General features: G+C 44.5%; 1 protein-coding gene across 2 annotated transcripts; it reads right to left on the reverse strand.

Moving 5' to 3' along the window:
• Positions 1-9,114: 9,114 nt before the first annotated feature.
• On the reverse strand, positions 9,115-12,885 carry LOC135412234 (gallinacin-9). Of its 2 annotated transcripts, XM_064650798.1 has the most exons (3): positions 12,727-12,885; positions 10,173-10,302; positions 9,115-9,352 (listed from the first exon to the last, which is right to left on the reverse strand). In XM_064650798.1, the coding sequence occupies exons 1-3, from the start codon at positions 12,782-12,784 to the stop codon at positions 9,337-9,339; spliced, it is 204 nt and encodes a 67-aa protein (XP_064506868.1). In that variant the 5' UTR covers positions 12,785-12,885; the 3' UTR covers positions 9,115-9,336. The 2 variants fall into 2 exon arrangements, with proteins under 2 accessions (XP_064506868.1, XP_064506870.1); XM_064650800.1 differs by lacking the exon at positions 9,115-9,352 and having other exon boundaries at positions 10,169-10,302.
• Positions 12,886-15,530: the final 2,645 nt, after the last annotated feature.

Below are 15,530 nucleotides of genomic sequence, written 5' to 3' on the forward strand. Positions count from 1 at the left end.
CTCCAAGCCCCATCCAACCTGGCCTGGAATGCTTCCAGGGATGGGGAAGCCACAATTTCTCTGGACAACCTGTGCCAGGGCCTCACCACCCTCACAGAAAGCAATCATTGTTCTTCCTTTGGTGTGCAGCTTTGTTGTCTAAGTTGCAGCATCTGCATGGTCATTGTTTCGCTTCCTAACATTTTGTCCTTTTTATAATAGATGTGTGGCTTGAAAAAGCAACATGGACTTGCAGGGAAATTACATCAGGAAGAAGGGTAACTTTCTGAATGGGGTGGTACTGGAGAAGAGAGCTGAGCGACACCAGTTTTTATGGACAATAACTGCACTGGTGATGTTGGGTTGGAGCTGAAGTGTCCACATTATGGATTCTTTATGTGAAAGAAAAAAACTAGGCTTGCTTTAAGATGATCTTTAAAGTCCCTTCTAACCTAAACTATTCTATGATCCTGTGATTCTTAAAAGATGCTGGAACTATTCCTGATTCAGGCAACCCAATACTGCAGTAGCCCAGAACTTGCATGAGCTGCTGCTGCTGCTCTTAAATTGAGTCATATGTCTAAAAATGCTTAAAACCACCTTGGACTAAAGGAAGAGGAGGAACCTCAAACTGCTGTGAAGTCCTGGAGTCCTGAATTTGCCCTTTGCAGCAACTATGTCCTTGAGACAATGTCCTACTCCAATAAAAATAAATATGTAAGAGAATAGGTGTTGCTGGCAGTGTCACCATCTTCTACTTTATAGACCTTCTTGGCCATGAAACCAGGAGGACCAGAAACCCTGCTGCCCAGGAGGGATGGCAAAATTGGGTAAGGAAGGGTACAGGAACGGGCTGTTTCTCTCTGTAGGATTCTTTGTGAATGGTTTTAAGAAATCTCAGGGCTGGGAGTATCTTCCTTGAGACCAAATATCAGCTTTATAGCTGCTTGAGTGCCCTGAAAGAAAAGGCAGCTCAGATGTCCACCTTCAGGTTATCTAAATCTAGGGTTTGCTCCCACCTGGGTAAACTCCATGTGGGATAAATCATGGGTTTGCAGTCAGTGAAACACAGATAAATGTTAATGCTGCTCTGGAGATGTACAGCTGAATTTCTGCTCCCTGGTTCTCCAGGCAGCGCTTTTATCCTTGTATTTCAGGGGCTTTGGAAGCAGCTGGCTTGTTTGTTGGTGTCCTTGCTGAGCTGGAAGTCTCTGAGGTGGGAGAGGTGCAGCCCAGCCCCAATTCCTGGAGGGAGCAGGGGCAGCTCCCTCCACTTTGCTGCTCAAAACACCTGGCAGCAGGTTGGATTTCCAGGCAGGTTTTGGCCAACTCAGGTCCAGGCAGGTTTCCACAGGGCTGTCCAAGGCCACTGAATGGATAGCAGGGCTATTCCTGGATGGATTTTATTGCAAATTGTGGAGGTGCTGTGAGGACAAACATTGGGCAATCGTACCAAAGGTTTGTTGTCCTTCCTGCCATTTGCACAGAGGACACTGGAGGAAGAGGATGGCAGAGAAAAAGTGAAGGATCCTTATGGTCTTGGGTTGCCTGGGGACATCCCATCATCAGAGGTAAGATGGGGTATGATGGAGGTGATATATGGACACACAGAGTTTAATCCAGTAGCTTTCACACTGTAATCTAGAGTGATTTGGACTGGCTGAGATATCCCCCTGGGGCTGGTGGACAAGGGTCAGGAGAGAGGACACCAAACCAGGGAGGATGGACAGGACACAGGGACATTTCAGGCAGCACTTGTCTAAGTGTGAAAAAAGGAATTGAGACCTGGATGTTCCCAGAGGACAAAGTCTGTGACCTGCTGAGTGATAAAAAGCCAACTGAGATTTAGAAGAGTCCTTCCACACATTCATATTAAAACATTTTATGCATAAATATATCTCTGTTAGTGTGAGTTTGCTAGGAGGGCTGTAGAGAAATGGAAGAGTAAGAAATATCATCATAGAATATGTCTAAGTTTAAATAAACAATTATTAAATTAATATCCTGACTATTCCCTGACTAAAGCACAGATTAGACTCTTTGGATTGATTTTATCTATTTGCATATTCTTCAGTGAGGATAAAATATAAAGCAGTTTAGAAAATTCAGCCCTTATTTCTCTTAGAACATTTGTAAATTATAAATATATATATGCATACATGCAGACATACAAATATATATATATAGATAGATACACACATATGTATACATACATGTGCTTGCAAATGTTGTCTGTACAAAAGAAAGATGTGATTTTTGGGACTCCACATAGTATCTTTTGCAGCACAGCAAAGAAAGGAAACTGAATATTTCAGCTGTCAAAATGCTTTCAGGTTAGAGTATTACAATATTAATTGATTTGCATTATTCTTTAATTGCATGTGTTTAACTGGCAAGAAACAGGTCAGGAAAATGCATCACTTCTGTATTCTTGAGTAGCTAAAATAATATTTAGAGTTAATAGGGTAATTAAAATAACAGTTTAATTATAATATTAAGATATTTAAAGTAAGTTTTCCATCAAATATAACAACAAATAAAATTAATTAGTTGATGATCTTATCCCAGTCCTGATTCATATTTGAGGTTGTACCACTTGGGGCAGATGGTACAGCCACAAAGTGGGAAAACAGGAGGAAAGAGTCATTTTATCCTATTTCAAGTTGCTTTTCAGGACGTGACCCCAAAAACTCAGTTCAGAGCTCTGTGCCTCGAAGAACTCATTTATGCATTTAAATAATCACACTGTCTATTTCTGCCTCTTTGCAGTTCCACACTTGACGACCTAGATTTTTGTTGGTTTTCTTTTGAAGAACAAAACCAAAATCCAAATCATAGAAACAAATATTCCTACCTATTAAGAGCACATATACACATTCCATCAATTAAATTTTACAGGAATGGGATTTAAGATAGGTGTGTTCTTTTTGGGTGGTTAAAGCACCTATTCTGATTTCTCCTATCATACATTTTGGGCTTAAGAGGATTTGGGGCATCTGTGACACAGACACTGATGGTTTCTAAGGGAATTAAATGTGTCCCACATCCCCAGGCTCTTATCATTGTCTGTCTCCTGCTTCCAAGGCAAAAGGAATCCCAGACTTGTTCTCCCTGGATCTTCCTCTGTTACCTGTTAGGTTCAACATGATTTTGAGAGTAACAGCTGGTTTTTTTTGTCCATCACAGGAGTCCACAACAGATTGGAAAATACAGGGGGCTTTGAGGTTGGCCTGTCAGAAAGCATCATTCTCTCACGTATCAATGCTGGGAATCAGAACACATCAGTATAATTAAGGAGAAAATCCATAAAACCCCACTGCCAGAATAATTTACGTCCTCTGGACTGAAGAAAACTACTGGAGAGGGATTTCAGCACTAGCTCTTCATTGCCATCTTGTGGGAGGCAGGTGACCTGGGTAGGATGCTCTTTGGAGTACAGGAATGTTGGGGTTTTTTCCTGCTCTTAGTGGTGTGATAATGAAAACACAACTCTGGGCTCACAGGGTACCTTCAGAGTTCAGGTTATACCAGTGCTGCCATCAATCTCTCTGATCCAAATCCTCTGGGAACACATATTTTATCAAAACATGTTTCGTGGAGCTTATTTCCTTTGGCCACCTACAAAGTGGGTGCGTGGGAGTGGGTGCTTCCATGAAAGTTTAGTGATTCAAACAATAGTTATTTCCTCTGGCATAAGCAGAATACAGATGTGGTAAATGTATGAGAATGAAAGTGTGACAAGAAGGTCAAGGGAGGGGATTCTCCCTCTCCACTCCACTCATTTGAGACCCCACTTGAAGTCCCCAGAATAAAGACATGGAGCTGCTGGAGTGAGTCCAGAGGAGACCATGGAGATGCTCCAAGGGCTGGAGCCCCTCTGCTCTGGAGACAGCTGGGGGTGTTCACCTGGAGAAGAGAAGGCTCCAGGGAGACTTGAGAGCCCCTTCCAGTGCCTAAAGTGGCTCCAAGAGAACTGGAGAGGGACGTGGGACAAGGGCCTGGAAGGACAGGACAAGGGGGAATGGCTTCAAATAGAAATAGGGTAGATTTAGATTAGATATTAGGAAGAAATTCTTCCCTGTGAGGGTGGCAAGTCCCTGGCACAGGTTGCCCAGAGAAGCTGTGGATGCCCCTGGATCCCTGGAAGTGTCCAAGGCCAGGTTGGGCAGGGTTTGGAGCAACCTGGGATAGTGGAAGGTGTCCCTGCCTATGGCAGAGGGTTGGAACGAGATGATCTTTAAGGTCCTTTCTAACCCAAACCACTCTCTGATGAACACAGAGGGTTGTCACCTGGCTTTCACACAGGAGAGTCATTCCAAAAACTGAGCTTCCTTAATGTAGCTGTTCAGAGGCTGTGGAGGCATTTCCAGGCCTCAGGGACAATCTCTTTGCAGTCAGCACCAGCACATGGCTGTGGGACAGCCCTGTGGAATTAGGTCCCTGCTGGATCCAAACCAGCAGCCTCCAGTGTGTGTCTGTCCCAGGGCACTTCCTTCACTGCCCACGATGGATCGATGTGTTGTACACAAACCAGGGTGGTGTCAGGGGCTTTTTGGAAGAGCCAACTCATGTGCCAGAGAAAGGGAAGGGAGTTCATGAGCGGTCACCACTCCTCCTGGGCTGCTGGGAATTGCTGTGAGAAGTCCATGTCCTTGGCCAGCTGGTCTGTGGCAGCTCTGTCATCAAAAGGAGTATATAAAGACTGTTCTTTTGGGGCAAGACATCACTTTGGGAAGACACCTTTTAGGAGAAAGCAGGTAGGACAGACTGGCCCCTCTCCTGAAGTCCTCTTGGATGAGGTGAAGGTGTAGTTTCCACACCAGTTTCAACCAATGAGGAGAAAACCACATGATTTTTTGACAAAATTCATTGCTTCTCTAAAAAGAAATTAATCATCCAATATGTATGATTATATTAAGTTTAATTTAATTATAACTTAAATTCTCATAAACCTCTAAAATGTACAATGCTTGGTGTTTCAGTAATGCATTTGGCTGATTATTACAGTCAATAATGATGATTCCTAATTGTTGTATTAGTTTGCATTATTTTCAAAAGGTAATTGGAATCTGCATCAGGAAATGGTGGTGGAGAGACACTTCAGGGCTTTCAGCTGGCTCACGTTATAAAGGTGTCATAGGGAGAAGGGAGGAAGTTAATTTTGGAGGAAGATAATTAATTTTTTTAAAATTGTTTGAAGTTTTAACATCCAGAGTTATTTCTATGGGATTCAAATAAAGGGTCTTCACTAAAGCTGGTGTAGGCTATCACTGAAGTTGATGGAAAGAAATCAACAGTATTAATCTAATTCTTTTAAATTTTATAGCCATAAATAATTTTTTTTCTTATGCAACATGCTTTCAAATATATCTTCCCTTAAAAACTGGTATTTCAATATATTTATTCTAGAACATTTATAAACATTGCATAAGTGGCATTTTTTATTAACAAACTGCAGCTTATATGTCATAAATAGTGTTTGTACTGGATGATGACAAATGCAGATTAAATGCTCTACTTCTTTCTGATTTTTCCTTGGTAGCTGTTGTATTTGGTGGCACTGAATTTGGACATGAAGATCTTTTCCCTTTTCTTTGCTGTTCTCCTCTTAATGCTCCAAGGCACTTCAGGTAAGAGTTACATGAAATGTAACACAGAGGAAACACAGAGGGAAAATCGTGAGTATGGAGAGACTTAAGTAGAAATAGAAATAAAATAAAATTAAATAGGAATAGAAGTGAAATAGAAATAAAATAGAAATGAAAGAAATAGAAATAGAAATAGAAATAGAAATAGAAATAGAAATAGAAATAGAAATAGAAATAGAAATAGAAATAGAAATAGAAATAGAAATAGAAATAGAAATAGAAATAGAAATAGAAATAGAAATAGAAATAGAAATTATTTTAGTCCCTTTTGCCCAAGGCCAACTAATGCTTCCAGCACGTTTGACACACTTTACCTGTGAACAGACACCAACTGGAACCATTGGATGCACTGAAGGCTCCCAGTTTGGAAAATAAGGGAATTTAATGGTGTGGATGTGGCCAGCCTGCTGGCAGACTAGAACGTTGCTGTCATGCCACATCCTAAATTGTTTTTAGCTTCTTTTGGGAAGAAAAATCAAGGCTTTAGGTTGTTTCTTTTTTGTTTTGTGCAGGTTTCATGCGTGCCCCCAACAACGAGGTGCAGTGCAAACAGGCTGGGGGTGTTTGTTCCACTGACCATTGTCCCCCACCCAACACAAGGTCCTTTGGGCGCTGCCAGCGAGGGGTCCCTTGCTGTAGGACCGTGGTGAGTTATGGATGTGATGATCCATGGAATCACTGAATGGTTTGGGTTGGAAGGGACCTTAAAGCTCATCTCACTCCACCCTCCTGCCACAGGCACTAGACCAGGTTGCTCCGAGCCCTGTCCAACCTGACCTTTTTTCCCCAGGGATTTCTTGGGGTAATGGGTTTATTACTCATTTTCACACACTCAGTCTGCCCTTTAGAGGCAAAACTCCTCCAGCAAGGGAGCAGAGACTCTGTACACTCAGATACAGGATTTCCTGAGGATTTCCTCAGTACTTCCCTCTGTACCATTAATGGTGCAGCTCAAATGCCTCGTGGGAAAGATCACAGTGAAATCTCTTTGGCAGAGAGAATGAATTAGCTAGAGATGAACTCTTTCTTTCTGCTGTTCCCGTTAGCTGATTCAAGCTGCTCATGATGAGTTAATTCTGTCTTTCAAGTGCAGACTGTCTGAAGACCTGGGACTTTTGGGTGAGGTTTGTAGGAAACCTGGATGTTCCACGTTGCAAAGCCTGCCAGGTCTCACAGTCATAAGAGCAGCCTGAAAGTCACATTGTTCTGCAAGATATTTTCTCCAGTTTCATCATTTTCCTGTTTTAGACTAAACCAAAATATTTGCTCATTGTTTTGAGCAACCTGGTCTGCTGAAAGGTGTCCCTGCTCATGACAGGGGGTTGGAATGAGATGAGCTTTGGAGTCCTTTCCAGCCCAAACCATTCCACGATTCTATGTTTTGTTTTGGAGATTTTTTTTCCCCTTGAATTTCTTACTAGAATCCTAAATTTCAGCCTACATCTTTACTCTGATATGAAAGTGCAGAAACAAATATCCATGAAAACTTAAACTCTGCCTCCACTGATTCTAATATTTTATTTTCTGTTTCTTTATTTTTTTTTTTTGTGCTGTAAGATGCTACAGGCACTCTTATTTTTGGAGTCTCTTATTTAAATTTTGTTCAATATTAGTAGCAGAGATGTTATAAACAAAGCATGAGCAGAAGAAATTCCTTACCAGACCAGAGATTCCAAGATGAGTAGGAAGCTTCAGGGACAGACACTGGTCAATTCATTATTAAGTAAAATAGAAAAGCAATTTATTATTAAAATTCATCAGCAGCAAGACTGTGAGTATCCTACCAAGCACTGAAGAGTTGGATCCAGGAATATGATCTCTTGGTGCTCATTCAGTCCCTTCTGTGCTTTGTATTGAAATCCTTTCCTGGATTGCAAAATGTGAAAATTTCTTTCCTTTATTTTGCAGTATGATTAGTGACCACTGACATCTCAGATGGGCTAAGCAGAGCTTCTGGAAATTTAAGAGATGCATCATCCCATCAGAAAATCTGGAGTTTTGAGCAGAAAATAGACATTTAACACACACGTGAACACAGCAAAACATGAACTACAAAAACAGAAGAAACTCCTCCACAAACAGCCTTAATGACCTGAAGGATCTTGAAAGGAATTCTTGAACCACCCAGAAAACAACAATATTTCTCATTTTTAAAAAGGTTTTGCTGTTGAAATTATATTGTGTCAATCAGCTTCTATCCCAGAGAGATCAGACACATTCAGAAGTCTGTCCCCATGAGAGGATGCAGAACAAGTTCTTCCTCTGGCCCTCAGAACAGCTATTCTTTGTCTTATTTTCTTTTAGGGTTAGCAATAATTTGAATAGTGCTAGAAGACAAAGGCTCCAGGACACACTGAATTCTCATTTGGGGGTGTTTGTACTTCATAGTCTTCATATCTCAATAAATTTTAGTAAACTTGCTCCAGAGGAGTTGTATTCAATCCTTATACCTGTGAGGAAATGTCTTGGTGTGTGTCCTCCTCTTGTGCTGGAGGATCTGGCTCCCATCTCACCTGGGGTCATTGTGAGATGTGCCTTGTGGTTTCTTGTCCAAGAAAAGAAGAAGGAACCAAACCCACACATGGACAGGAACCCTGTTCATTATTCGGTTGACCATTAACTCAAGAATAACTTCAAGGCCAAGTTGGACAGGGCTTGGAGCAACCTGGGATAGTGGAGGGTGTCCTTGCCCATGGCAGGAGGTGGAACAAGATGATCTTTAAGGTCCTTTCCAACCCAAACCATTCTATGTGATTCTGTGATTCTCCAAACCCACTGTGTTTAGGCTTGTAGGAAACTGGCACAAACTGGTCATATTCAGTCCTGACACCATCCATAGCAACTCCTGGCATGGACAGTGTGGATTCTTTGAGTCATCCCTTGTCTCAAATCCTTTTGGCCTTTGCATTAGCACTGTGGGATAATAGGGATGGGGAGAGGAAGGAGGGGATGAGTCTGGAGGGGATGAGCATTGGTGCACAGACTCCAGGCTGATGGACACACAGTCCATGACCTCCAGACAGCAGAGCACAGGGAAAAGCATTTTGACTAGTTTAGGATCCAGGGAAATAGAATTTCATTGACGTGGTGCTGGTCTATGTGAAATAGAGACAGCAGGAGCAGAATGATGTGAATGTGGTGAGGCAGTTTCAAGTCCTAAGGAAGTTGGCCTTCTGCCACCCAGGGTTTTCCCTGCATTGCCATTCCCAGCATTTCAGGTTGGGCTGGCAGATGTAACTGTGTAAGGGGAGCAGAGAACTGAGCCTGTCTCCTGAAACCCAGCCCGGTGCTCTGGGCTGGAGTGGCAGCAGGAATGGGCTCTCGTGCTTTTGGAATTATTAATATATATGTTGCCACCCAAATTGCTGCAACACAGGACGATTTAACAGGACTTAATTTAGTTAAATAAAATTAATTCACAGGCTGATTTTTATAGACAATAAGAACAACAAAAGCCACCCTGATATACATGAGCAGATATCAGCAATGGGTTTTCACAGGAGCTTGCTTTTATTGGAGTTGAAGCTGCAAATATCTTTATTGGGATACAAGAACTCGTCCTCAGATCTTCTTGTGCTCCTGAGGGCCTTCACCCCCATGGGAAAGGCTCTCCAGGGTTGCACTGAGGACAGGATCCATCGATGTCAAAAGATGGGAGATGTCTCAGATGTCCAGAGCTCTTGTCTGAGTGGTCAGTGAGGTGTCAAATTTAGGAACTGGGTGCCCTACAAAGAAAAGTTAGGTGCTTAGATCATCCACCAAACTAGTTCTACCTGGACACCTCAGACTGCTGAAGGCATAAGGTAACACATGGGATTAAAGACAACTGGAGATACTTGTGATCTGAAACTGTTTCTGGTCATAAGACAAGCCAGATAAAACAGAGGATGTGGCTGCCACCTCTCAGCACAAGCCACAGCTCTTCAGCTGCGGCTGCTGATGACCCAGACTACCTGCCAGGATACAGTTTAAGACTAAAACTAGTTTAGGAATAAAGACCAACACTGGAGAAAGTGTCTGATCCCCTCACTTCCCTCCATGCCCTTCATAGAATCACAGGATGGTTTGGCTTGGAAAGGACCTTAAAGACCATCTAGTTCCGACCACTGCCATGGGCAGGGACACCTTCCACTATCCCAGGTTGCTACAAGTCCTGTCCAACCTGGCCTTGGGCGCTTCCAGAGGTGGGGCAGCCACAACTTCTCTGGGCAACCTGTGCCAGGGCCTCACCACCCTCGCAGTAAAGAATGTTTTCCTAATATCTAATCTAAACAAACTCTCTCTCAGATTGAATCCATTCCTTCTTGTCCTGTCACTCCAGGCCCTTGTAAATAGTCTCTCTTTTTCAGAGAGAGCAGCCTGGAGTTTTTTAACACCACAAGGCTCTGCCTTTTTTCTGCTGGACACACACCCTGGCAACTAAAGGTGTTTTTTGGAGGGCGTAGGGCACTGGAAAAGGGGGTCTATGATGCCAAAAGGGGGAAAAGCCCATTAATTCTATTTGCTCTTGGTGCAGCAGCATTTCTTTGCAGGGATTCTTCTTACCATCTGCAGCATCTGAGCTTCCCACCACGGCAGGTCCCGATGTCAACCGAAGGAGCAGCACATGGAACAAAGGAGCAGGAGCCCCGGCTTTGCCGGCAGGTGACGGTGTCAGAGGTTTCCTGGCTGGAAGCTGAAAGTAAACAAGAGAATATTCATGTTCATTTGTCACAGCAGAGGATTGGAGAGTCGGAGCATCGGATTTATATGACATGGTATGTGGTTCCTGTCATCAGATTGGACTTCATCTCCAATTTGAGGGGTTTGACAGCTTTATTCTAAGTTAGATGTACTACCTGTTAGCAGGTTCTACCTACCATCTATTTCAATCACTTTGTCCTGGTGGTTCTCAAGTCCTCTCTCTTAATCACATATTATTCAAGGATTATGTGTTTTTGATGTCAGTCAGGTGATTTTAAAGACATCTTTAGACCTCAGTTTCCCTTGTCTCTTAAATTAAAAAGTGCTGTATTGTCATGGGTCTTTTCTGTGTGTAAGTCTTCATGGAGAGATATTAAATAACTTGTGGCCATTTCCCAGAGACTCTGCTGGGATTGTACCTGAAGCCATCTCAGGGATCACAGTTTTTTTGACATGAAGAATACATTTTGTGATGCATAAAATGGGAAATGTCCAAGAAAGCAATCCCAAATTATATAGCACAGGCTTTGTCTAAAGCTCCTACAAGTGCCTGGATTTGGCTCAAGTGGCTCTGTATTTCTTTTTTTGAGTTGACAGACATTTGATGGTCTAGGAAAGTAGGTAAAAATTTGAGACTACTGCAAACTAAAGCAGTCATTGAGATAGTTTAAACTGCTCCAAAGACCCCCAAATAGCCTGGAATGATGCATGGGCTGCATACCCATTTAATTCATGTGGATAATACAGAGTTCAGGTAAAGACCCACAGCCACAACCACTTTTTTCCCAAAAATACAGGAAGTCATCTAATCTAGAATACACGGTCTGGAGCTGTGGGTGGGAATGCAAGAAGAGAAAGCTCTCACATTGCAGAGTTGATCCTTAAGTATCAGCCTAAGAATTGCCTCAATATAATCATCATAGAATTGTTTAGGTTGGAAAAGCCCTCTAAGACCTTCGAGTCCAGCTGTTTCCACAGCAGTGACAGGGCCACCACTAACCCATGTCCCCAGGTGCCACATCCACATGACTTTTAAGTCCCTCCAGGGATGGGGACTCCACCGCTGTCCTGGGCAGCTGTGCCAGGGCTGGACAACACTTTTGGGGAAGGAATTTTCTAATATCCAATCTAAACCTCCCTTGGTGTAACTTGAGGCTGCTTCCACTCATCCTGTCCCTTGTTTCCTGGGAACAGAGCCCAACGCCACCCGGCTCCCTCTTCCTGTCAGGGAGTTGCAGAGCCAGAAGGTCCCCCCTGAGCCTTCTTTTCTCCAGGCTGAGCCCCCCCAGCTCCCTCAGCTGCTCCCGGTGCTCCAGCCCCTTCCCCAGCTCCGTTCCCTTCCCTGGACATGCTCCAGCCCCTCAATGTCTCTCTTGTCTGAGGGGCCCAGAGCTGCTCCCAGCACTGGAGGTGCCCCAGCAGTGCCAGCACAGGGACAGTCACTGCCCTGGACCTGCTGCCACACTATTGCTGGTACAGTCCAGGTGCCATTGGCCTTCTCGCCCACCTGGGCACACCTGGCTTATGTTCAGTCTTTGTCAACCAGCACCCTCTTCCAACTTTCCAGCCACTCTGCCCCCATCCTGGAGCACTGCAGGGGGTTGTTGTGACCCAAGTGCAGGACCTGGCACTTTACCCTGTTGATCCTCACACCACTGGCCCATGGATCCATCCTGTCCAGATCCCTCTGCAGACCCTTCCTACCCTCCAGCAGATCAACACTCCCACACAATTTGGTGTCATCTGCAAATTTGCTGAGGGTACATTGATAAAGATATTAAATAAGACCAGCCCCAGTACTGAGCTCTGGGGAACAACACTGGTGACCAGCCCCAACTGGGTGTAGCTCCATTCATCACCACTCTCTGGCCCCAGCCATCCTGACAATTTTTAACCCAGAGAAGAATGACACTGTCCAAGACATGAGCAGATAGTTTCTCCAGTACAATGCTGTGGGAAACAGTGTCAAGGCTTTACTAAAGTCTAGGCAGATACCTAATTCACTAAATGGCCATAGAGGAGATTAGATTGGTGAAGCAGGACCTGCTTTTCCTAAACCTGTGCTGGCTGAGCCTGATCCCCTGCATGTTCTGTACATGCCTAATGAAGGCACTCAAAATGAGATGGGAACATTCCCTGGCACCAAGGTCAATACAGAAGAGCATCTTTTTTTTTCCCCATCATGCCATCATATGGCTGGAATGCAAGATGCTAGAAAAAGACTGTGAGGAAGACTATCAAGGCCCTCGAACTCAGTATTTTGAAGATTAGGACTATGACCAAGGAGGGGGAATTCTGATATGAAAGTCGTGGATTCCAAGAGCACAGAGGTAATCTGAACCTCGGCACTGGGATCTAACGAACTTCTCTGCAGATGCACCCTTTTAGCCTCCTTCTCGTCTGTTTCCAGCCTTACCTGGAGCAGCCTGGAAGAGGAAGAAGAGAACAGCGACGAGGAAGAAAAGGATTCTCATGGCTGGCAGCCGGTAGGAAGATAGACTTTGCAGGAATGGAGACAACACCAGTGTGAACAGAAGCTGTCCGAGACCGAGCACGGTTGGTGTCTCTGCTTATAAAGCTCTGGGAGAGACCCGAGGGGGTGGAGGAGTGGCTGCCTGAAGAACAATTAGTTCATTGCCCTGTTACTATGGAGACTGGTGATGTATGAAGGTGTTGCAACCTACCACGTTAGGAGATGCCTGACTTGAGCAATGACCATGGCTCCCAGCTGAGCAGAGCAGCCAAACCACCCCGTGCCGGCTGGTGGGCTGCGCCCGGGGAGGAAAAGGGATTGGAGGAGAAGGGAGGTGGGTTCCTGTGGTCCACAGGACTGTAAACCATGCGGAACTGATGGTGCCCTGTGGCTCCTGGCCACGGTCTTGTGACAGCCTGTCCTTCCCCCAAGCCACCAGGCATGGTGAGCAAAGGAGTGTAAACCAAGTGTAAAGCAAGGAGAGAACAGACCCTCCTCCTTGGAGACAAGAGCATGTGGTGACAGGACAAGTGGGAATGGCTTCAAAGAGAGCAGGTTTAGATTAGACATCAGGAAAAAATTCTTCACTGTTAGGGCAGTGAGACAATGGAACAGGTTGCCCAGAAAAGTTGTGGCTGCCCCATCCCTGGAAGTGTTCAGGGTGAGGCTGAATGGGGCTCTGAGCAACCTGGGCTAGTGGAAGGTGTCACTGCCCATGGTAGGGTGTTGGAACGAGATGAGCTTTAAGGTCCTTTCCAACCCAAACCATCCTGTAATAATGGTGATGAATGTAGGAAAGGATCAAAGCTTTAGTCCTTGCTTGGTTTGGACTTGTAGGGCTGCACCTGAAGAAGGCTGGGTAGGGCTGAAAGGGTTGTGGATATTCCCTCTCCTGGCTATGGAATTGTCAGACATGGTAGTAGCTCCAATCTCCCAGGTGTTTTCCAGTGTGGTTCAGAACTCAGTTTCTCTCTGTATTTTATATTCATGACTTTAGCAGTGGATTTCACCAAACCCCAAAGAAAAAGTCATTAGACAGAAAGGACTGGAAGGGACACCACTGTGTGCTGTGCCACGCTCTCCTAGGAGACTGTAGCCTGATTCCCCTTCAGCAATCCCTGATCTCTGTCCTGAAAATTATAAGGTCATGTTACTCACTGCTGCTACAGGCACTGAATCCTTACACCCTGCTCTGATGGTTTGAACTTTCTTCCAAAATTGAGCCTGCGTGGAGAGTCTAAAACTATTTATTTTTGCCCCAAATGAACTTGGTTTCATGACTTTTTCTCTTGCTGTCACTCAGCTTCCTGATGTGGTTATGAAAAGACTCACATCTCTCTGATATCATAGATTCAACATACCAAGTCCACTCGTGTCATGTCTGCACATCTCTCATCACCTTGTAACCTATTTCTGTATCTGAAAATAAAATCTGATTTATTTTTTTTTCATGCATGTGAAGGAGCAGTTGTAGAAAAGGTGGACCAGAGGAAGTGTCACCAGAGCTTTGTGCAGACCTCTTAATACTTGTGCTTGTCTCCAAGCAATGCCACTCCTGGGACATATGAGAAATTCAAGTGCACTTTTTTTTTTTTTGGGACAAACCGTACAAGCCAAGAATCATTAATGAAACCAGGTCATGAAGGTGCTTAATTATTTACTGCTTCAGTGAGAACAGCAAACTGAAGAGAGGAAGAGTAACAGTGGGAGGTGAACTCTGTCTGCACACAGAGGGCAGAGAGGTCTGTGACTGGTGAACTGGCTGCAAGTCAAGTGTAGGGCATGGAAGAGCTTCCGTTTTTTATAGAAACATGTTAACTCCATATATCAGGACTAGGATTTTAAAATAAGCAAAAAATCCTCTTTACTGTTGTGGACAGATGAGGAGTTTGAGGAGGGGCAAGAGGATACAGGTGGCAAAGCAAACAAATTCCTGCCCAATGCTCCATGAAGGTTTGTCCCTGCTCAGCAGGTTGGACAAATGTAATGCTGGCAGGAGTGACAGGACTGGTAGTACTGCCATGACCCCCTGAGGTCCAAGGGAAGGAGGGGAACCCTCCAAGATGCTTGGGGGTATGAAGCCCACATTTCTCTCTCTCTTTGTACCTCCCAGACTGCCAGTGGTGGGTTGCTGGGATGAAATTTTTGGAGAATGGGATGAGGAAGTGGATCTTCAGACCTCTGCCAGGGAGCTGTGAGAGCTGAGATGGGCACAGGCTCTTAAATGAACTGTTGTTCTGTCACCTCTCCTCTGTTTTCCCCCTGAACACGAGAAAAGAAGTTTTGAGGAGTCAGTCTTTTATATTAAAACACTCTCTGTGTATGCACTCAAAACTAATTTTAAGCCAAGCTTTAGGGAACACTGAGCAGCTCTTTGGTTCCTGATCTGTGAGACAGGACATAGACACAACCCCACAACCCAAACCACTCTGAGCATCTACTCAAGGTTTCAGACAGGCACCCCATCCACAGGGACCCTCAGCTCCACTTCCAGAAACATCATGGACAAAAAGAGGGGAAAAAAGGTGCAGTCCGTGATCATAAAACACGGGCAGCTGTAAGGAAACAGTCAAGAGTGGAGTTTGCTTGTAAAAATCCAGTGTTTAATGAAGAAGGAAAACATGCTTTTCTACTCTTTGCATAATTCCCCTCCTGCCTGTCCCATGAGGGGCAGGGGTGTTTGTTTTGGGGGGTGAGGCTGCTGAGCAAACCCTGCTGGGGTCGGCCCACACCACCACACATCGTTC

Source organism: Pseudopipra pipra, chromosome 3, assembly GCF_036250125.1.
Source record: "Pseudopipra pipra isolate bDixPip1 chromosome 3, bDixPip1.hap1, whole genome shotgun sequence".
NCBI classification, from domain to species: domain Eukaryota; kingdom Metazoa; phylum Chordata; class Aves; order Passeriformes; family Pipridae; genus Pseudopipra; species Pseudopipra pipra.

Bases quoted from the DNA above. Each gene is read 5' to 3' on its own strand.
- LOC135412234 (XM_064650798.1), bottom strand. From the start codon at position 12,784: ATGAGAATCCTTTTCTTCCTCGTCGCTGTTCTCTTCTTCCTCTTCCAG. The intron at 10,303-12,726 runs GTAAGGCTGGAA...GTTTACTTTCAG, and splicing joins CCTCTTCCAGGCTGCTCCAG to CTTCCAGCCAGGAAACCTCT.